A 23,671-nucleotide genomic window follows, 5' to 3' on the forward strand; every position below is an offset into this window, starting at 1 on the left:
TGCTAAACTGCCTAAATCCAAACTTTATTCAATGACTGAGGGTGAAGGTTCGTTCTCCGAGCTTGTGGGTTGGTTTCTGAATGTTTTGTTATCAGGCTAGGTAACATCTTCAGCGGAGTTTAGGGGATCTATTCAATGACTCCTAGGGAACTGGAGGACTTACGGGTTTTGATAGACAAAAATTAAAAAAGGTGGTTGAAGTACATTGTAACTTTTGTTTTAAAAATTTATTCAAGTACTAGAAGATAGCTATCACATCCCTACTAATGACCCTTTATCATTTTGGTGCTCTTCTCTGCACATTTTCCAGGGTCTCAACAACACTTTTAAATCATGGTGACCAGAACTGGACTTCAGAATTCAGAAGTGTGGTATCACCAGCACTGTGTAAAGCAATTCTCTCTCTTCTTGTTGTCTTGACATTATTCCACTGTTGATGCAGCCTAGGACTGCATTGGCTGTTTTTCACAGCTGCAGCCAAAACTGTCCAGTCTAGTTTTAAGGTAGCAGAACAGAGCAGTTTGTCCCACTCCCAGTGACCCAGAAGCAGCCACCATGTTGACAGAGGCAGCCACGGCAAAATGGCAGCTGCTTCCACAAGTCCACTGCATGGCTCAGGGATGAATCTTGGGCACAGTCAAAATAACGGTTCTTTCCAGAAGGTACTCACGCAACCCAAAGAATGCATGTCCTGTCCTCTTTCCCCACATGAGGCCATGAGGCCTGGTAGGGTGGGTGCCATGCCTAAGGATTGCAGGGATAAAGTAGCAGTGGGGATCCTAAGGGGGAGGAATGGCCTATGGGGACCTGTGAGGAAGGGAAAGGCCTGGGAGGACCGAAAGGTTGGGATAGGGGAGGCCTTTTGAAGGCAAGCCTGGGCCTGCCCTAGGCCTCAAAGAGCTTCTCCAAACTCTGAAGTATGCACTGCTGAGCTTAACAACTTGCACATTCATTTCACATCTTTATCAGGGAGAGAAGGGGGTGGGGGTAGTTCAGCAAGGTAATCTCACTTAACCACTGATACCACATGCAACCAAAATTGGCAGAGCCCATTACAGTTGTATCTCGAGGACTAGTTGTATGGTGGCTGGGGAATTATGGCACTCATAATCTGGAGGACAGCAAGATTAGAGTTAGGTTCTCACCAGTTTGTGCCAATATGACATATCCAATAAAACTATTCTTTGAGGAATCTTTGTGTCTTGCAGTGTTGTTTTGACATGGGTATGTTACTTGGAATCCTGACAGGGAACTCCACATGCCTTTATCAAATAACAGATTCCACATTTTTTCTTTCCAACTACAGGTCTAAACCTGCAGTATGTGGACTATAATGGATCAGGCCAGTATTCAGAGTCTATTTCTCATCTACACTCTCAACAGGAGTTCAGAAATGAAATTCAAGCCTTCTCTAACCTCATCAACTTTTACTTCATATGAATTTTATTGTATGCAATAAAGAGTTATTTAGGCCTAAAGTACTGTCCACAAACTGGACATTTGAGAGACCTCTCCCATGTGACTCCTCTGGTGTTTTATCAGGTTAGAATTGAAATGGAAACTTTTCTCACAATCAGGACATTCAAAGGGTTTCTCGCCTGTGAGTCCTCTCGTGTATCACCATTTGGGACTTCTGACAGAAACTTTTGCCACAAACAGGACACTCATACGGTTTCTCTCCTGTGTGAGTCCTCTGGTGTATCACCAGGGGGCTTTTCTGACTGAACCTTTTCCCACAATCAGGACATTCAAAGGGTTTCTCGCCTGTGTGAGTCCTCTGGTGTATCAGCATTTGGGACTTCTGACAGAAATTTTTGCCACAAACAGGACACTCATACGGTTTCTCTCCTGTATGAATCCTCTGGTGTACTACCAGGCTGGAATTGTGACTGAAACGTTTCCCACAGAAAGTGCATTCAAAGGGTTTATCTCCTGTGTGTGTCCTCTGGTGACTCATGAGTTGGGATTTTCTAATGAAACATTCCCCACAATATGGACACTGGTATGATTTCTCCCCTGTGTGAGTCTTCTGGTGTTTCACCAGGTTGGAATTGTCAATGAAACTTTTCCCACAAACCGGACACTCATTTGCTTTCTCTCCTGTGTGAGTCCTCTGGTGACTGATGACCTCAGATTTTGTAATGAAAGTTTTCCCACAATCAGGACATTCAAAGGGTTTCTCTCCTGTGTGAGCCCGCTGGTGCATCACGAGGCTGGAATTCTTAGCGAAATTTTTTCCACAAAGAGCACATTCAAAGCATTTCTCTCCTGTGTGAGATCTCTGGTGTATCACCATTTGGGATTTCTGACAGAATCTTTTGCCACAAACAGGACACTCATACGGTTTCTCTCCTGTGTGAGTCCTCTGGTGTGTCACCAGGCTGGAATGGTGACTGAAACGTTTCCCACAGAAAGAGCATTCAAATGGTTTATCTTCTGCGTGTGTCCTCTGATGACTGATGACCTCACATTTTGTAATGAAACTTTTCCCACAATCAGGACATTCAAAGAGTTTCTCTCTTGTATGAGTCCTCTGGTGAATTGCTAGGCTGAAGTTGCGTGTGAAACGTTTCCCACAATCAGGACATTCAAAGGGTTTCTCTCCTGTGTGAGTCCTCTGGTGTTTCACCAGGTGGGAATTGTGACTGAAACATTTCCCACAAACAGCACATTCAAAGGGTTTCTCTCCTGTGTGAGTCATCTGATGAATGATGACCTCATATTTTGTAATGAAACTTTTCCCACAATCAGGACATTCAAAGGGTTTCTCTCCACTGTGAGTCTTCTGATGAATCACTAAGCTGGAGTTGTGTCTGAAACTTTTCCTACAATCAGGACATTCAAAGGGTTTCTCTCCTGTGTGAATCCTCTGGTGTACCACCAGGTGAGAATTGTGATTGAAACTTTTCCCACAATCAGGACATTCAAAGGGTTTCTCTCCTGTGTGAGTCCTCTGGTGAAGCACCAGGGTGAATCTCTGACTGAAACTTTTCCCACAATCAGGACATTCAAATGGTTTCTCCCCAGTGTGAGTCCTCTGATGATTCACCAGGCAGGAATTCTGACTGAAACTTTTTCCACAATCAGCGCATTCATAGGGTTTCTCTCCTGTATGTGTTCTCTGGTGCATAACAAGTTGGGAATTCCCACGGAAACATTTCCCGCAATCAGAACACTCATACGATTTCTTTTTTGTGTGCATTCTCTAGTGTATCTCCAGGCCGGAGTTCAGACTGAAACTTTCCCCACAATCAGCACATTCAAAGAGTTTCTCCCTGGTATGAGTTCTCTAATGTATCACCAAGTTGCCAAGCTCACTATACTGAGAGCTCCTGTAGGGATTCTCTCCTATGTGGGTCCTTCCATGAACCACAAGGGAGCTGTTCTGACTAAAGCTTTGGCCACATTAGTATTGCTTTTCTCCAATGTGGATCATTTCGTGCATACTCAGTTGTAATTTTATATATGCACTTTTCCCACAATAGACACGTCTGTGTAGCTGCAAAAGGAGATCACGTGGTCCTAGAACATGGGAACTGTCATAAATGTGAGTTAGCTGCCAAGCGCTCAAATATAAATCACATGACCATGGGGCTGCTGCAATGTCATAAGTATGAAAAATGATCATAAGTCAGTTTTTTCGGTGGCGCTGTAACTTCAAAAGGTTACTAAATGAACTGTTGTAAATTGAGGACTACCTGTAATGTATTCTTGTGTTCTGCATACTCTACTTTTTCCAATTTGAAATCTCTTCTTGATCACCTGCTGGTGAGAATTTTGTGGTTTTCTGAAGAAAATAGGAAATATTTTGATTTCTGGCTGGATTTGTTTTCTTTTTTAACGTTGCTTGTTATTCTGTTGTCCGGAGTCCTCTTATTGGCATCCTCTTTGCCTGTAAGATTCAAAGACAAAAATTAGCCTGCCATTTGGGAGATCTCCCAGAGGCAACCACCATTTTCAGTTCACCCACAATTCCTTAACAGTCTAAAGTGTTAAGGTAGCAAAACAGAACATTTTGTCCCACTCCCAGTGACCAAGAAGCAGTCACCATATTGACAGGGTTGAAGTCATGCCTAAGGATTTGCAGGGATCAAGTAGCAGGGGAGGAGTGGCCTATGGGGTCCATGTGTGGACACTATGAGGGAGGAAGGGCCTATGAGGACCTGTGAGGAAGGGAAAGGCCTGGGCTGACCCAAAGGTTAGGTCAGGGGAAGCCTTTGAAAGGCAAGCCGGGGACTGTGCTACACCTCCAAGACTTCTCCAAACACTGAAGTAGCCACTGCTGTGCTTAACAACTTGCACATTCATTTGACAGCTTCATCAGGAAGAGAAGGGGGTGGCGGTAATTCAATAATTAACTTTATTGTCATTGTACGTGTATACACAGTATACCCACACAACGAAATTCACTTAACACCCAAAGACCAGGTCCAACACACATAACAATCCCAAAACACTCCCACCCACCACAATGGAATCTCATTTAACCACTGTTACAACATGCAACCAAAATTGGCAGGGCCCATTACACTTGTATCTCGAGGACTAGTTGTATGGTGGCTGGGGAATTATGGCACTCAATCTGGAGGACAACAAGGTAGAAGATGGAAACTTCACATAGTGGAATTCCATAATCAATACAATCTATGATATCCAGAAACAGGTAGTTCACCTTTTATCAAATAACACTTTCCACATTTTTTGTCTCCAACTACAGATCTAAACCCGAGATGTGTTGACGAAAAAAGATCAGGCCAGTATTCAGAGTTTATTTCTCATCTACACTCTCAACGGGAGTTCAGAAATGAAATTCAAGCCTTCTCCAAACTCATCAACGTTTGCCTCATGTGAATTTTCTTGTAAGGAATAAGGAGTTATCTAGGCTTAAAATACTGTCCACAGACTAGACATTTGAGAGATCTCTCCAACGTGAATCCTCTGGTGTTCACCAGGTTTGAATTGAAATGGAAATGTTTCTCTCAATCAGGGCATAGAAAGTGTCTCTCTCCTGTGTGAGACCTCTAGTGTATCACCATTTGGGAATTCTGACTGAAACTTTTGCCACAAACTGGACACTAATACGGTTTCTCTCCTGTATGAGTGCTCTGGTGTTTCACCAGGGTGGAAGTACAAGTAAACATTTTCCCACAGTCAGGACATTCAAAGGGTTTCTCGCCTGTGTGAGTCCTCTGATGTATCACCATGTGGGACTTCTGACGGAAATTTTTGCCACAAACATGACACTCATATGGTTTCTCTCCTGTGTGAGTCCTCTGATGTATCACCAGGCGGCTTTTGTGACTGAAACTTTTCCCACAATCAGGACATTCAAAGGGTTTCTCTCCTGTGTGAGTCCTCTGATGTATCATCATTTGGTACTTCTGGCAGAAGTTTTTGCCACAAACAGGACACCTATATGGTTTCTCTCCGGTGTGAGTGCTCTGGTGTATCACCAGGAGGCTTTTCTGACTGAACCTTTTCCCACAATCAGCACATTCAAAGGGTTTCTCGCCTGTGTGAGTCCTCTGATGTATCACCATTTGGGACTTCTGACAGAAATTTTTGCCACAAACAGCACATTCATACGGTTTCTCTCCTGTGTGAGTCCTCTGGTGTTTCACCAGCTTGGAATTGTCAATGAAACTTTTCCCACAAATTGGACACTCATATGGTTTCTCTCCTGTGTGAGTCCTCCGGTGTATCACCAGTTGGGAACTGTGACTGAAACTTTTCCCACAAAGAGCACATTGAAATGGTTTCTCTCCTGTGTGAGTCCTATGGTGTACCAGCAGGTTGGAATTGTCAGTGAAACTTTTTCCACAAATCAGACACTCATATGGTTTCTCTCCTGTGTGAGTCCTCTGGTGGTTCACCAGATCAGAATTCTGACTGAAACTTTTCGCACAAAGAGCACATTGAAATGATTTCTCTCCTGTGTGAGTCCTCTGGTGAATCACTAGGCTAGAGTTGAGGCTGAAACATTTACCACAAAGAGCACATTCAAAGGGTTTCTCTCCTGTGTGAGTCCTCTGGTGTACCACCAGGTGGGAATTGTGATTAAAACCTTTCCCACAAAGAGCACATTCAAAGGGTTTCTCTCCTGTGTGAGTCCTCTGGTGAAGCACCAGGGTGAACTTCTTACTGAAACTTTTTCCACAATCAGGACATTCAAAGGGTTTCTCTCCTGTATGTATTCTTTGGTGCATCAGAAGGAGGGAATTTGCAGTGAAACATTTCCCGCAATCCGAACACACATATGATTTCTTTTTTGTGTGCATCCTCTAGTGTATCACCAGACCGGAATTTAGACCGAAACTTTTCCCACAATCAGAGCATTCAAAGGTTTTCCCCCTGGTGTGAGTTCTCTAATGTATCACCAAGTTGCCAAGCTCAGTACATTGGGAACCCTTGTAAGGCTTCTCTCCTCTGTGGGTCCTTCCATGAACCACAAGGGAGCTGTTCTGACTAAAGCTTTGGCCACATTAACTTCTTGTCTCCAATATGGATCATTTCGTGCATACTCCGATGCGATTTGAAACATGCATGTTTCCCACAATAGGCACATCTGTAGAGCTGCAAAAGGGGATCACGTGACCCTAGAACATGGCAACCGTCATAAATGTGACACAGCTGCCAACGATTCAAATATAAATCACATGACCATGGGGCTGCTGCAATAGTCATAAGTATGAAAAATGGTCATAAGTCAGTTTTTTCTGTGGCGTTGTAACTTCGAACAGTTACTAAATGTATTGTTGTAAGTTGAGGACTACCTGTAATGTATCCTTGTGTTCCACATACTCTACTTTTTCCAGTTTGAAATCTCTTCTTGATCACCTGCTGGGAAAGGAGGAGAATTTTTGGGTTTTCTGAAGGAAATGGAAATATTTTGATTTCTGGCTTGATTGGCTTTACTTTTTAACGTTGCTTGTTATTCTCAGTTGTCCGGAGTGCTCTTATTGCCGTCTTCTTTGTCTATACGATTCAAAGTAAAGTGTAACTTTAATTGTTTATAAAATGGTTGCAGAAGATGTAAAAAAAGAATAAGAAAACTGTATACATTAAAGGTAAAAAGCAAATATGCCAGAATGCTAAAATAACTTTAGCTTAATTATGATTTACTTGAAACGTTGAAGATTACCGAGATCCAAATTCACATTTGCATTCAACCATGAAATTCTCTTGACTTTGGTCAATACACATTCTTAGTACAACAATTATTGGATAGAATCGTTGTAATTAAGATGAATATAACAGAATAGAGTTGGAAGGGACCTTGATCCTGAAGCCTTCTGGGACCAAAAGCGGGTTGCGGGGGAGGGGGGTGCCACCCCCCCAAGCCCTGTTTTTGTGCTAGCAGACCTCCCTGAAGCCTCCTGGGATCAAAAACGGGCCACGGGGTGGGTCGATGAACCCCCCCCCCACTGCATGCGCCATCTCCCAACAGAGACCCGAAAATCATGCATGCCATAGGTTCACCATCACAGCCTTATAACATATTTCAGACAAGTGGTCATCGAATCTCTTTTTGAAAGTCTCCAGTGATCGAGCACCAAAAACCTCTGAAGGCACACTATTCCTTTGGTTGATTGCTGTAAACATTAGGAATTTTCTCTTTAGTTCTAGTTGCTTCTCTCTTTGGTTAGTTTCCATCCATTGTTTCTTTGGAAAATAGTTTGACTTGTCTTTGTCTTTATAGGAGTCCCACAAATATTGGAACACTGCTGTCATGTCTCTGCTAGCCCTTCTCATTAGACTAGACATACCCAATTCCTGTAACCATTCTTTGTATGTTTTAGCCTCCAGCAGCCAAATTACCAAATATGGATTTTCTGTTTCATGTAAGTGTGATATCACTTCTGTAAGTGATACTTTTATGTACTCCGAGTGTGTATGCACCAAGACTGTGTGTCCAATCACACTTGGCCAATAAAGAATTCTATTCTATTCTATACTCCATTTAAACAATGGCAGATGGAGATCTCTAAGTATATATTGCAAGGGGGGAAAAAAGATTTAAATATAAATTATTGTAAGATGCTGAGGAAAGAGGAGGCTTGGGTTTATCAGATTTCAAATTGTACTTTGATCCTTGTTGTTTTGTCAGGAAAAAATTGAGTGGGTTACTCTTTAAATCAGCGGTTCTCAACCTGGGGTCGCGACCTCTTTGGGGGTTGAACGGCCATTTCACAGGGGTCGCCAAAGCCCTCTCTGCCCCCCCCCAACGCCTTCACTCACCCTCACCCTCTACCTCTGTTGGATCGCCGGTTGCCGTTCGCTTACCCTGCCCACTCCCAATCTATTGCTGCCTCCGGAGTCCCAGCTGATGGCTAGAGGGAAAAAAATTTTAAATTCTTGCTGCGGGGCTTCAAAGAGCCGCCCTACTCTCAGCTGTTTTGCGGAGGGCTCTGTTGCTAGCTAGCTGCAAAGAGGTAAATCTGGTTATCTACAGCAGTGGTCCCCAACCTTTTTATCGCCGCGGACCAATCAGCCTTTGATAATTTTACCGTGGCCCGCTGAGCGCGCGCAGGGGTGGGGACTTTGGGCCACACGTGCGTACCTGCGCGGGGCTCTCTTCCCTGGAGCTTTTGCGCACGGCCCAGGAGCCTTTGCGCTGCAGCGTTCATGTCGCCCGGCCGCTGCGCGGCCCGGTGCCAGGTACTCCACGGCCCGGCACCGGTCAGCGGACCGGGGGTTGGGGACCACTGATCTACAGGACCGCCTGCTACCACCAATAGCCTCCCACCGGCCAGTACGCTCCCATAGAGAGGGGCTCCTCCGGGTGCCGTCGGTCAAACAATGTCGACTGGTGGCCCCTAGGGGGAGAGCCTTCTCTGTGGGGGCACCTATGATCTGGAACGAGCTCCCCCCGGAGATACGGAGGATCCCGGATCTGCGCACCTTCCGTCGCGCGCTTAAAACATTTTTATTTCATCAAGCTGGCCTGGCCTAAAGCTTCTCCCTTTTAAAATTTTAAAATTTAAATTTTAAACACTAATTTTAATTTGTTTAATTATGGGATATTTTAAAATTTAGCCAAATTGTTTAATCTGTTTTAATCTATTTTAAATTTTGTATCTCTGTGTTTTATCTTTTGGCTGTTCACCGCCCTGAGTCCTTCGGGAGAAGGGCGGTATAGAAATTTAATAAAATAAAATAAAATAAAATAAAATAAATAAATAAATAAATAAATTCCTGGAGCAGATTTTTTTTCCCCTAGCTATGCTGAAAAGGTGAAATTGAAAGTAAGCAGGGTCTTTGCTGCAACGTGACAAAATGAGGCAGAGAGATTTCTTTTTCTTTTTCCTCACCAAAAAAGGTAGGTGCAAAACTGCATACAATGGGAAATTTAGGGCAAAAGAGGAGGTTCAAGTTTTTAAAACACAAAAGAAAAAAAGCTCTATTTAACTAGGGAATTGTAATAATTGAGATACTATTAATTGTATATTGTGTTGAAAGCAGAAGTAAAGGTTAAGTTGTGGTTTGGAGGAATATATGGGGGAAATTATTTGGTTTATTATTATTGGTAAATATAATTAATTGATTTGTAAGACATTGGATTGCATGGAAATAATGGGAATATTCATGTTCATATTGATTGATATACAAAAAAGATAGTTTTATAACCAATTGATTTATATTAAAATGTTGAATTTGTATTAAACAACTGTATTACATAATTACATAATTAACCAATGTGAGGATGGATATAAAAATAGATGACAATGCGAAGGGGTATAATATAGAATAGAAGGGAAAAATTGAATTTGATTAAGATTAGAGATGAGGATGAAAGGTAATATTGGTTTTTTAAAAAAATAGATGAGGAATAAATATGGTAAAAAGGAAATATAGAAATTGTAAATTTAATTGAAATGACTAAACACTGTGTTGGAAGAAATAGCCTTCTGGGTTCTGCTCCAAGTGGGGAAAAAAGACACTGGAAACATGGAGACTGCTTGGAAAGATGGTTTAATGGTGGACAGGATCACATGGCTTGAGTTCCTGAACAGAAAAGGGCAATTTCTGTTCAAAATTTCTGTAAATTTCTGAGGATTTACAATAAATCCTCAGGTTTTTATGCTCTCTCTGGTTTTGCATTTCTTGGGGCCCCGAAAGAGTATCTTGATTGGTTGTCAGACTCCCAGGGGGCGGGGGTCTTAGCTAGCCTTGCTGGCTGATGGTTACATGTGCTTCCCAGGTCACGTATGGTGAGGTTTCGGTAGCCAGATGGGGCCCATTGTGTTAGTTTCTGTTGCTATTGTGTTGCAAATGTCCTTTGACAAAGGATTGACTTTCTGGCCCATTAACAAAGGGTGGGGGCCAGGAAGGTGGGAGCTGCTTTGTCTGTAAAATATGCTTCTCCATTTCTCATCCAGGGAAAAATAATATTCTGCCTTTTTAATATTTCATTCTTCTAGGAAAGGGGTGGCTAACCTCCTACAACTGTTTAAATCTGTGAACCGGCCAAATACTCTTTTCAAAGAAAATATGTTGTATGTTTGTATGTGTGTTTCTAATTATTGCTATTTATTCCTATTTGTTCTCTTTTATTCTTTAAAGTTTAACAATTCATTCTTTATCTTAATATCTTTATATTTGTTTGGGGTTGGCTTTCTTCCCTTTCATCTTTTTTATTGTACAGCAATCTTTCTCCTCAAACCTACCACCTCTCTCTTTTCTTTCCTTCTTACTTTCTCTTCCCCCCCCTCTTCTTCTCCTTACTTCCTCTTCCTTTCTCCTTCTCCTCCTCTCTTCCTCCCTCTCTTACCCTCACTCCTACACTAATTTCCCTTCCCTTCCTTCATCCCTCTCTATTGCTGTATCCTTTTATGCATATGGACTACTCAGAGGGCTGAAAAAGTTATTTTTGACTGGTCCTCGCACTTTTGACCAGTCCTCGAACTTACGACTGTCCTCACAATTTATGTTTTTGCCCTATCTTGTCACCATGGTGAAGAGAAGCAGTTGTGAAATGAGTGACACGGTTGTTAAGAATGCTACAATGGGCATAAATGATGACCAGTCATAACTGCGAAGATCAGTCAAAAGTGCGAGGACCTGTCAGAAATCACTTTTTTCAGCCCTCTGGGTAGTCCTTTTGTGCACAGGGACTACTCAGAGGGCTGAAAAAGTTATTTTTGACTGGTCCTCACACTTTTGACCAGTCCTCGAATTTACAACTGTCCTCACATTTTATGTTTTTTGCCCTATCTTATACCATGTTGAAGAGAAGCAGTTGTGAAATGAGTGACATGGTTGTTAAAAATGCTGCACAAGCATAAATGTGAGGATGGTCATAAGTGTGAGGACCAGTCAAAAGTCAGAGGACCTGTCAGAAATGACTTTTTTCAGCCCTCTGAGTAGTCCCTATACACATAGCCATGGCCACCCAGTCACATGATCAGCTAGCCACGCCACCCAGTCACATGACCTCCAAGCCACGCCCACAAAATAAGCCACGCCCACAGAACCGGTAGTAAAAAAATTTAGAACCCACCCCTGGTTGGGGGTCACCACAGGATGAGGAACTGTATTAAAGGGTCGCGGCATTAGGAAGGTTGAGAACCACTGCTTTAAATTAAGAGGTTACTTGACAGAGAGGGCCATGAATTAGATTTTGATGGCACAAGTATTTATGGTATGATATTGTTAGGGAATGATATAAAGGCAAAGAATTTTGGAAATATAAATATGAGCTTTTTATCATTTATGGTGGACATCTGAGAAAGCAAAGAAATGTTGGAGTATGATACACATCTTAATACAGAAGGCTATTAAAGTGAACATAAAGAGAAAAGCAGATAGTTTAGTTTAGGCTTTATGAATATAAAACCTTCATCACCACAAGAACTGTTGACTTGTTCAGGTCACTGAAGAAGTGCTACGATGAACACAGATTTCTGGACAAGGTCTTCATTTGCTTTTGCAGAGCCATAGTAACTTTGAAGGCTCATGAAACAAATGGTAAGCAAGGATCCAAAAGGTCCTCCATAGGTCCTTTTTAGTTGAACCTGGTTAATACATGGATGGGGCACCAATAGTCACCGTGCTTCTTAGGCTAGACATGGAAGTAAAAAATCAAAAAGACATAATGGCAGATCAGTGCAATATTATTGCCACGAAAACATAACAGGGTCCATAACAGAACAAAAAAGTTGAAAGGGACCTTGGAAATCTTCCACTCCAATCCCTTGCTGAAGCAGGAGGCCCTGAGGAACCTGACATCTTTGTCACCCAAAAGATACAGGATGGAATTAGAGGGTCAGCTATACTGGACTAAATACTAAGACAGAAGACATAAAAGGGCAATGAACATATTTGGGGGCTTGAGCTGTAGGAAGTTACCACTCACCCCTCTCCTAGAAGAATGAAATATTTTAAGAAATATTAAAATTTCCTTGGATGAGAAATGGAGAAACATGTTTTAAAGACAAAGCAGCTCTCAGCTTCCTCCCTCCCCCCTTTGTCAATGGGCCAGAGGCAGAAACCTAATTCCCCCCCCCACACCTTTGTCAATGGACCATCATCTGCAACACAATGGGACCCATCTAGCAACAGAAACTCACCACATGGCACATGGGAAGATTACATCAGCCAGCAAGGCTGGCTAAGACCCCCAACACCTGGGAGTCTGACAACCCATCAGGAAACTCTTCCTGTGCCCCAAGAAGTTCAAAGCGCAGAGGGCATAAAAACCTGTAGGAAGAAATATCCTTCTGGGTTCAGCTCCAAGTGGGGAAAAAGACACTGGAAACATGGAGACTGCTTGGAAAGATGGTTTAATGGTGGACAGGATCACATGGTTCGAGTTCCTGAACAGAAAAGGGGCCGAGATACAGCGAGTCCCCAGGTTTTATGCTTTCTCTGGCTTTGAACTTCCTGGGGCCCAGAAAGAGTATCCTGATTGGTTGTCCTATTGTCAAAGATTGAGTTTCTGCCTCTGGCCCATAAAAAAAAAAAAGGGGGGGAGGCAGGAAGGTGGGAGTTGCTTTGTCTTTAAAATATGTTTCTCCATTTCTCAACCAGGGAAACATAATATTCTGCCTTTTTAATATTTCCTAAAATATTTCATTCTTCTAGGAAAGGGGTGGGTGCTAACTTCCTACAAACCAAAGCACACTCAACACCTGGGCTCCTTTCTGTTCAGGAACTCAAACCATGTAATCCACCATTAAACCAAGCAGTCCCCATGTTTCCAGTGTCTTTTTCCGCACTTGGAACTGAACCCAGAAGGATATTTCTTCCAATAAGGCTAAAACATAAAAAGATGGTTGCAGGAGTTTGGTATGTCTAGTCTACAGAAGAGAAAGAGGAGGAGGGGTGAAATGATAGAAGTCTTCCAATATTTGAGAGGCTGCCACAAAGAAGAGGGACTCAACTTCTTCTCCAGAGCATCTGAAGGCAGAACAGGAAACAATGGATGGAAACGAATCAAGGAGAGAAGCAACCTGGAAACAAGGAGACATTTCCTGACTGTGAGAACAATTAACCGGTTTGCCTGCAGAAGCTGTGGTTGCTCCATCACTGGAGGCTTTCAGGAAGAGACTGGACAGCCATGTGCCTCAAACGTATAAGGTCTCCTGCTGGAGCAGGGGGCTGGACTAGATGACCTCAAAGATCCCTTCCAACTGTTCTTCCACACTCTAGTTGCTTCTCTGCTTCCAGGCCGTGGAGGGAACCAAACAGCCTGAGTGGCTCCCGGATTCTCCTCCGACCTGCCCTCAACTCACCTCCCAGCTGATGCTTCCATCCTTGGAAGAAGCGTGAGAGCCTCTCTGCACTCCACTCTAACCTCGTGTTCCTTTCCGGAAAAGGAAGTTCCTCTGTGCTTCTCCTCCTTTTTAGCAATGCAGTACTCGATGGCTTTAACTCCTTTAAGATCAATCAGAGAGGCCTCTGTTCTATTGTTGGCTTTCTAGTCAAAGATGCTGCCATCTAGTGGCAGGAGGCCGAAAAACAGGCTTGTCCCTTCTCTATCCATGGCATTGGCCAGATCTTCTCACTGATTACATGCTACCAAGTCATTTTCAGACTCGTAGCAACCGACCTTTGAAGCTGAGCCAAGTGAAATAGTGAAATGTGTAAATGTCTTTGTTCTTCTTCTCTGCACGTTTTCCTAGAGTCTCAACACCTTTTTTGTATCCTGGTGACCAAAACTGGATGCAGTATTCAAAGTGTAGTCTTAACTATACAGTATACTACAGTACTAACACTTCAGGTGATCTTGACACTATCCCTCTGGTGCTGCAGACTAGGACTGCATTGACTTTTTTTGCCAGTTACATCACACCCCCAGCTCATATTGCTTAGCGCATTGTAAGCCGCCCTGAGTCTCCGGAGAAGGGCGGCATATAAATCAAATTTTTTTTAAAAAAAGAGCAACAGGTACAGAGATAAAAATAAATAACTGCTGCTTGAAACCTCCCTTAGCACTAAACAGGTTGCTCCCAATCAAACAATTTTGATTGCAGCGCTTTAGTGAAGGGGTTAAAAACAGAGACCTTTTGCGCCTGGAGAGGAGGCAGGAAAGGGGGCTGGGAGCCAGTTGCAGGCTCCCTCCTGCCCGCTTTCCTGGTCTCCCAGCAACTCTTAAGCCAGGGCTGTGGAGATGGGGCGCTAGGTGGACAAAGACGCCCCAAGAGGGGGAGGGGACCAGGAGGAGGGGGGAATCCCCAGGTGCGGGAAGGGAGGAGGGATTCCTTGGGGGAGGGAAGGAGAGCGAGGTGGGGGTTTCCCCAGTTGCGCCCCCTCCCCTTCCGACTCTCCGCCTTTCCTTGCAAGCTTTTGTGCTCCCGTGGGAACCGCTACCCCGCCCTTTCTCCTCCTCCTCGGTTGCTGAGAGAGCGAAAGGAAGGAAGAAGGGCCCACCAGTCGCATGAAGACCATCTCATCCTGTGACCCACCGGCTGGGAAAAGACTGACCATCACCCCACCACGTGTCCTGCCTGCTGAGAGGAGGCTGACCACTACGACACTACACGACCCAGGCCAGTTAGAGGTGCCTGACCGAGGGACCAGTGTAGACCTGCGGCCATATCAAGAGGGCAAGGACTCCACAGCGGCCCTTTCAGGGGTAGCGCTGCATTTAGAAAGATAAAAAAGATTCTCAGGTCAAGGGAGAGACCTAGGAGCTCTAATAATTAACTGCCCGCAGAGCATTTTGGGGAAGAGAGCCTGGTGTGCACAAGAGGCAGGTTGGTTGAGCTCCAAAGACGCTTCAGTTGTTGGAATAAAATGCCCTGTGGAGAGTTTCTGTTTATAGTGTATCCAGCCAATCCTTCCTCCTCCTAGTTATTCCATTGCAACCTTCCCTTTCCAATGTTCAGTTTTTCTCCAAATTTCCTGTCTGTCTAAGGCACAGAACTTCTCTGAGTCTCTCCATTTTCGCTTTCCTTTTTCTCTAGAGATTTCTGAAAATATTTTAATATAATGTAATCCTTGGAGCACTTCAGAACTCATTAACATCAGCCTGGAACATAGATGATGGTATTTTGACTGGGCTTTTTTTAAAGAGGAGGGAAGAAGTCTTATTTTATTTTATTTTATTTTATTTTATTTTATTTTATTTTATTTTATTTTTATTTATTTATTTATTTATTTATTTATTTATTATTTTCTATACCGCCTTTCTCCCGTAGGACTCAAGGTGGTGTACAGTCAAGAAAAATATAGATACACAAACATCATAAAATTGCTAATTAAAATTATTATTATAACATAGTTTGGCCCAATTAAATAGAACCTAAAATTAGATAACATTTAAAATTTTTTCTCCAAGTGCTTTGAAAGGATAAATCTGTCTAGATCAGGGATTCCCCAACCCCTGGTCCTTGGACCGACACTAGGCTGTGGCATGTCAGCGACTGGGCTGCAGAAACAAGCGAAGCCCCAAATCTGGGATGCATGTAGCATGCAAAACCCTTTGGTACACGGAAAAATCACCACGGAACTGGGCCCAAAAGTTGGAGGCCACTGGTCTAAACTGATCATTTTTAATACAAAACAGTTCGCTAAGTTTAATGCCAAGGGCATTCCACACACACGTTCCCACCTATTTAAGTACTGTTAAAAATAATTTTTAAAAGTTCCTTGGCGTAGGATACAGGCAAAAGAATGAACATTCAAATGAACATTTTAATGAGCCAAGGTGACGCAATGAATAGAGTGCATTACTGCAGGCTACTTCAGCTGACTGTTAGCTGCAGTTTGACAGTTCAAACCTCACCGGCTGAAGGTTGACTCAGCCTTCCATCCTTCGAGGTGGGTAAAATGAGGACCCATTGTTGGGGGCAATATGCTGACTGTAAACCGCTTAGAGAGGGTTGTAAAAGCACTATGCAGTGGTATATAAGTCAAAGTGCTATTGCTAAGTGCTTATTTTGCCCCCAAGCCTCTCCAGTTTTGAAAAGGACCTTGACCTTGGCTCAAAAGCAGTTGTCAGACCTGCCCCAATCTTATCCCTTAGGAAAGAAAGACCCTCAACTCCACTGGGTTGAAGCAAAAAGTTATTTTAGTAAAAAGATGTTGACTGCAGTAAGGTCAGGCTAGCTCTGGATTTTATAAGCCAAAAAATACAGAAAGGATTCCCCTCATCTCAGCCCTTCCCCCATGACCAGTCTGTCTCCATCAATCGGAACTCGCCAAGATGTTTTCAGAACTCTGAGATGTTTTGGAATAATAGGCATTCTTTCTCAGGGTGCCTGGCCTTGGATTCTGATGCAAACTGGTACTGAGGTTCTCTGGACTTCATCACCTGTCATTCTCTACTCCCTATTCTTAGCCTTTGTAGGGCTAAGAATTTGTGATTGACCCAAGTCAAAAAAAATTTCAGGACTGAATGGATATTTGATCTTGGATCTCAGTAGTCTTCCATGTGTCAAATGAATCATAATTGATGTAAAATGTTATTCTTGTATTGTGGCGTGTTTGCTTATTCATTGTAATGCATACTTCTTTCTTTTTTCCACATCATCTGCAACCATTTTATAAACAATTAAAATTACACTTTTCTTTGAATCTTATAGACAAAGAAGATGCCAATAAGAGCACTCCAGACAATTGAGAACAACAAGCAACATTGAAAAGGAAAGCGAATCAGGAAAGAAATCAAAAGTATTTTCCATTTCCTTCAGAAAACCACAAAGTTGTTCTTAGCAGGTGAGAGAGAAATGAGAGAAAATCAAGAAGAGATTCCAAGCTGCAAAAAGTAGAGCATACAAAACTCAAGGATACATTACATGAAAGATCAAGGGAGATTATTTTTCATTCAGAAAAAAGGGATATTTCTGGAAGTCAGTGAACAGAAAAAGGTAAATTAAGACAGCCATGTAGAGCCGACAGTTACACAGGCCTCTATATGTGAGAAAAAAAACAGTTTGAACCAAACTAAACAAGGGATTCTCCATATTTTTGACGACCTCAATATCAGTGATGGATAAGCTCCATAGATGTGCCTATTGTGGGAAAAGCACAGATAGTACATCACAACTGATTATGCACGAGAGGATCTACACTGTCGAAAAGCCATAGAAATGCTACCAATGTAACAAAAGGTTTAGTCTAAACAGCTCTCTTGTGATTCATGGAAAGACACACAGGACAGATGCAGGGGTGAAATACAGCTGGGTCTATCTGGCTCACGCGAGTCGGTAGGGCCAACTGCCCGAAGCCCCTGCCCACCCACGCGGATATCATGACATCCCTTTTTGCGACACTTTTCAGCCTCTGTGCACATATTTGCGAGCCAGTAGGGAAGGTAAGTGAATTTCATCCCTGGACAGATGCCCTACAAATGCACTTGCTGTGGTAAGTGCTTTTACTAAGTACAGCTACTTTATGGTAAATCACAAGACTCACACCAAGGAGAGAGTGTGCGTCCAGTTTTTGGGAAAAGTTTCATTAGAAATTCCCACCTCATGAGTCAACAAAGGACTCACAAAGAGAAATTCTTTGAATGTCATGATTGTGGGAAAAGTTTCAGTCAGAATTCCCACCTGGTGATACACCAGAGGACTCACACAGGAGAGAAACCCTTTGAATGTCCTGACTGTGGGAAAACTTTCAGTCAGAATTCCCATCTCGTGATACACCAGAGGATTCACACAGGAGAGAAACCCTTTGAATGTCCTGACTGTGAGAAATGTTTCAGTCAGATTTCAAGCCTGGTGACACACCAGAGGACTCACACAAGAGAAAAACCGTTTGAATGTCCTGATTGTGGAAAAGGTTTCAGTCACAATTCCAGCCTGGTGATACACCAGAGGACTCACACAGGTGAGAAACCATATCAGTGTCCAGATTGTTGGAAAAGTTTCAGTAGCAGTTCTAAGCAGGTGAAACATCAGAGGACACATACAGAAGATAAACGATATGAGTGTCCAGAGTGTGGGAAAAGTTTCAGTAAGAATTCCCAACTCATAACACACCAGAGGACTCACAACAGGGTGAAACCGTATGAAAGTCCTGATTTTGGGAAAAGATTCAGTCAGAATTCCAGCCAAGTGACACACAAGAGGACTCATATGGAAGAAAAACTGTATGAATGTCCAGAATGTTGGAAAAGTTTTAGTAAGAATTCCAGTCTGGTGACACACCAGAGGACTCACACAGGAGAGAAACCATATGTGTGTCCAGAGTGTGGGAAAAGTTTCAGTAAGAATTCCAGCCTAGTGACACACCAGAGGACTCATACAGGAGAGAAACCATATGAGTGTCCAGAGTGTGGGAAAAGTTTCAGTAAGAATTCCAGCCTAGTGACACACCAGAGGACTCACACAGGAGAGAAACCATATGAGTGTCCAGACTGTAGCAAAAGTTTCAGTCAGAATTCCAACCTGGTGACACATAAGAGAACTCACATAGGAGAGAAACCGTATGATTGTTCAGAGTGTGGGAAAAGTTTCAGTCAGAATTCCAGCCTTGTGATACATCAGAGGACTCACACAGGAGAGAAACCATATGAGTGTCCAGAGTGTGGGAAAAGATTCAGTCAGAATTCTAGCCTTGTGACACACCAGAGGACTCACAGGAGAGAAAACATGAGTGTCTAGAGTGTAGGAAAAGTCTCTGTAAGATTTCCCATATCATGAGTGAAAAGAGGACTCACATAGGACAGAAACCATTTAAGTGTTCAGAGTGTAGAGAAAGTTTCAGACTGAATTTCAACCTGGTCATATATCAGAGGACTCACACAGCAGACAAATGGCATGAGTTTCTAGAATGCAGGAAAAGTTTTAGTTAGTGTTCTAAGGTGCTCGATTTACACTGGAGAGAAGCTACATGAGTCTCCAGAGTGTGGGGAAAGTTTCACTCATAATTCCAACCTGGTGACAGACTAGAGCAGGGCTGTCAAACTCGCACCCCGTAGGCCGGATGTGTCATGCGCTGGCCATGCCCATGCCCGGTTTAGCAAAGGGGAAAATCCTTATACGTCAAGTGACCCCCACCATGATGACGTGAGTTTGACACCCCTGGACTAGAGGCCCCACATCAGGGAGAAACCCTTTGAATGTCCTGATTGTGGGGAAAAGTTGCAGTTATAATTCCAACCTGGTAATACACCAGAGAACTCATACAGGAGAAAAACTGTATCAGTGTCCAGAGTGTGGGAAAAGGTTCAGTTACAATTCCAACCTGGTGATACCAGGGGACTCACAAATGAGGGAAACTGAATGAGTGTTCAGAGTGTGGAAAAAGTTTAAGTCGGAATTCTGACTTGGGTGGTACATCAGAGCAGTGGTTTGCATCTTGGTGGCCTGGTTGTGGGGTGGGAGAGGAACCAGGCCGTGTGATTAATGGGGTGGCGCATGTGGTGTTTGTATGCGCATAGTTCACCTCATGCAAGAGAGAAATGTTTGGGGTGTAATTTTGCGCCTGTTCAGGCTTCTCCACACCCAAAGCTTTAGGGAGTTAGCAAAGCTGAGCAGGGCTTACCTGTCAGATTCAGCTTCTCCTCTCCCCATTCTGTGTTTGGAGCATTGAGAGCAGGCAGTTTAGCAGCCTGGATTGTGTGATGGGGGGGTGGGGGGAGAGAAAAGGGAATAGGATCGCTTGAGCTCCACTCACACAAGAGAGAAGTTTTTGCGCTGATGCTCGCATGAGTGGAGCTGTGCGCGTCCACTGGCCCATCTCATGCACAGCTCGGTTCCAAATAGGCCATGGCCCATTTATGGGAGATCAAGGGAGAGATCAAAAAGAGATTGAATGCTGATGGGAGGCTTCATCCACACCACCTGGGATGGATATTTCCCAGTGGAGAGCTCCCAGTGACGTTCCACCGCCTGCTTCAAGTGAGAAGGTGGGCCACCAGGCCACCAAATGCAAATCCAGCCATTCTGCCCAAAGGTGACCCTGGGGTTTTACCAAAGAGCCCACCAAGCTGTCACCAGGAGCCCACAAAACAGCCCTGGAAAGAGTCAAGGTCATAAGAGTTCACCCCATTCCCCAAAGATGGCGAGATGACTCCAAATAGCCCAGCAGAGGGTCCTGGGGAGAGTGACACCAACACCAATGATGACTCATTGTAAGTGGCCCAATCACTCTGGTGACCACCTCCATTGAACTCGTAGTCCAATCCTCAGGACAAAAAGCCAATTTAGCGGTCCTTCTGGACTCAAGGTGCACCAGATGCCTAGTCAAACCTGCCCTGGTTGAGAAGCTGGGGATGAGATTTAGACCAATCAAGGTGCCAGTTGCATTTTGCCAGCTAGACCGATCTGTAGCAGGGATTCTAGTGACATTCGTCACTGAGCTGATAGAAATGCAGATGGGGGACCACACAGAGACCCAGTTTCATCATAGCGCTGGATATGTAAAGACCCCTGGTACTAGGATTAGCATGGCTATGGAAATGGGACCCCTATGTGATCTGGAGGTAGCGGCTGCTTTTGACTAAAGCAAAAGGAGATCTGGGAAGGGACCCCAAAGCCAAGGCAGGAGGTGGGGGCAGTAATGCAAGAGCGAAAGGCTGATCCTAGCATTCCATAGGAGTACTGGGACTTGTGGGACATCTTTAGCGAGAAGCGCTCAGATGAGCTCCCACCCCACTGGCCAACGGACTGCTCCATAGTACTCGTGCTAGGTGCTGAACTGCCTAAATCCAAACTTCATTCAATGACTGAGGGTGAAGGTTCGTTCTCTGAGCTTGTGGGTTGGTTTCTGAATGTTTTATCAGGCTAGGTAACATCTTCAGCGGAGTTTGGAGCATCTATTCAATGACTCCTAGGGAATTGGAGGACTTTGATAGACAAAAATTAAAAAGGCTCAACCCAGGGTGGCAGCCCCAGTCTTGTTCCAGGAAAAAAAAAGGATTGGTCCCTTTGTCTGTGCATAGACTATAGAGGCCTAAATGTTATATCTGTTCAAAACTTTTACCTGCTGCCCCTAACGAAGGACATGCTAGCACACCTGGCAAAAGGGAAGATTTTTATCAAACTGGACTATAAGAAGATGATTATCAAGTCAGAATTAAAGAGGGTTATGATTGAAAAAACAGCATTTAATTACCCTTGATTGCAACAGGCTTTTGACCTCACTTTGCCCATGGTTGTTAAATGAATCACTGCGGACATTAAGTGAGGCATCACCTGACTGCTAGTGATTTCATTTCTGTCTTCTCCATGAACTTTGCTTGGCTGGTTGGGAAGCATGCTAATGGCTAACACATGATTATGGGACAATTCGATATTTTAAAATACAATGTTTGTTTGCAAAGCTGTTTTTTTTTTCATACCATCATAATCTTCAATGGTTACTACAGGGGACAAATGGTAAGGGAGGACTACCTCTATTACACACAGGAACAAAAAGCTATGTGCAGTGGATGTCATTTGCTGGAAGCATCATAGGGAGGAAATAATTCATATCCAGAAGGATGTGAAGGATCTGCTGATGAACTGGACTTTGATGTGATGAAGTTGGTGGTAACTGGGAAATGGACATACCATATCTAACTGGAAAACTATTTGGACTGGACTCTTTGGGGAAAATGGATCGACAACAGAAGTTTATGATTTTGAGGAATAAGACACAATTGTTGTTTTATGGCTCTCAACCAAAATCTTAAGAAAAAGTTTAATTCGTAAGAATCAAACAAAGATATTTCATCCCAGAAAGATCAGAGACAATGATTATGATGACTTATGGTAAATAAGAATCTGTTCTAGACTTTATAAAAGTTAGATAGAAAACTAGAGTATTAATGCTTTCCTGTTTTAACTTTGTTGGTTCACCTGTTAACTACTTTGCCTATAAGGCCCTACCTCTCCTCCTTTCCCAAGAAAGTATAGACTCTTGAAATGTGGTATTTCAAAAGGAACCTTTTATTGAGAAGAAGGGATAGCAGGACTAACTCTATAGAGTTAGAAATAGGGCTTTAGAATCCCTCCCTCCAGTCCAAATGTGGATTCAACCAATCCACAGGTGTGAAGATGAGATGAAAAGATGAGAAATTCCAAAAAAGGTGGGAATATTGCAGGACGCTTAGGCACCAGGAAAAAGGTTATAAAGGATATCTTATCCTCATGCTCCCCCCTCCCTCCATTTGAATGGCAGTATCATGTTAGGGATCTGGCATTGCCTCTCTATATAGTAGATAGATAATAGATAGATAATATATGTAAATCTGTTTTTATCTTCTTAATACACATTTTTTTCTTTCTTTTAAAATGTGTCTATCTTTGTTTTTAAAATTTTGTGGGTATTTTTTGGAGATTTATTTATATTAATTTTCTGAATAAAATAATTTCTTTTTCAAAAAAGCCACTTTACAAGAAGCAAGTTCATGGGGCTGCTCTTTAGCTATTTTCTAAACTGTCTCTAAATTCATGGAAACATTGCATTATAGCAGTGATGGCTAACCTTTTTGCCATCGCATGCCAGGAAGAGGGGGGCGGGGAGGTTCGTGCACGTGTGTGCCCACACCCATAATTCTATGTGGGCCATTTCGGGCCTCCAGAGGATCTCTGGAGGGATGGGGAAGGCTGTTTTCGCCCTCCCCAGATACATAGAGAGGATTTGGATCCAGGTGAGAAAGAAAAACGGGCCTTCCCCACCCACTCCAGGCCCTCTGGAGGCAGGAAACAGCCTGTTTCCCTACTTCTGGTGGGCCCAGAAGGCCCGAAAATCAGCTGGCATGCGTGCTGGAGCTGAGCTGGGGTGCCCACTGATATGGCTACACGTGCCACCTGTGGCACGCGTGCCATAGGTTCGCCATCAAGGCATTATAGACTTGGAAGGGACTCTAATGGGAGGTCTTCTAATTCAACCTGCTGCTCAAGGCAGGACACTTAAACCATCCCTCTGAAATGGTTGTCCAGCCTACGCTTGAAAACCTCATGGAATACCCACAAAACCTGGAGGCAAGCTATTGCATTGATTAATTGCTCTCACTGACAAAACAAATTATATTTTAGGTTAGGCCTCATTTTAACAAGCTTCCACCCATTACTTCTTGTCCTGCTGTCTGATGCCCTAGAAGAGATTACTGTATTTTTCGGAGTATAAGACACACCTTAGTTTTTGGGGAGGAAAATAAGAAAAAAGCTGATTGGCAGATGGATCGGCCTCCCGGAATACCGCCAATCAGCTGTTCCCAGTAGTGAATTTTAGCAACAGGTTCATTGGTTGTGAGCTCTGCTCCTTGCTTCTTTTCCAGCCTCTGAAACCTCTG

General features: G+C 43.4%; 2 protein-coding genes and 1 pseudogene across 2 annotated transcripts; 1 reads left to right on the forward strand and 2 right to left on the reverse strand.

The window, feature by feature from the left end:
• Positions 1-214: 214 nt before the first annotated feature.
• LOC139311947 (zinc finger protein 658B-like) lies at positions 215-3,358 on the reverse strand. Its single transcript, XM_070936472.1, has one exon. It carries the CDS (start codon positions 3,200-3,202, stop codon positions 1,583-1,585), a length of 1,620 nt encoding a protein of 539 aa, XP_070792573.1. The 5' UTR covers positions 3,203-3,358; the 3' UTR covers positions 215-1,582.
• Positions 3,359-5,053: 1,695 nt separating this feature from the next.
• The window catches only part of LOC139310037 (zinc finger protein 850-like), a 37,029-nt pseudogene continuing 18,411 nt past the window's right edge, over positions 5,054-23,671 (reverse strand).
• LOC139313460 (zinc finger and SCAN domain-containing protein 2-like) lies at positions 17,919-19,477 on the forward strand. Its single transcript, XM_070939068.1, has one exon. It carries the CDS (start codon positions 17,919-17,921, stop codon positions 19,050-19,052), a length of 1,134 nt encoding a protein of 377 aa, XP_070795169.1. The 3' UTR covers positions 19,053-19,477.

This window comes from Pituophis catenifer, unplaced genomic scaffold (genome assembly GCF_029215685.1).
Source record: "Pituophis catenifer annectens isolate HBS135680 unplaced genomic scaffold, rPitCat1.0.hap2 SCAF_2, whole genome shotgun sequence".
In the NCBI taxonomy this organism is placed as follows: domain Eukaryota; kingdom Metazoa; phylum Chordata; class Lepidosauria; order Squamata; family Colubridae; genus Pituophis; species Pituophis catenifer.

Coding starts and splice junctions, on each gene's coding strand:
- LOC139311947 (XM_070936472.1), bottom strand. CDS start 3,202: ATGCACACAAAAAAGAAATCGTATGAGTGTTCTGATTGCGGGAAATGT.
- LOC139313460 (XM_070939068.1), top strand. CDS start 17,919: ATGAGTCAACAAAGGACTCACAAAGAGAAATTCTTTGAATGTCATGAT.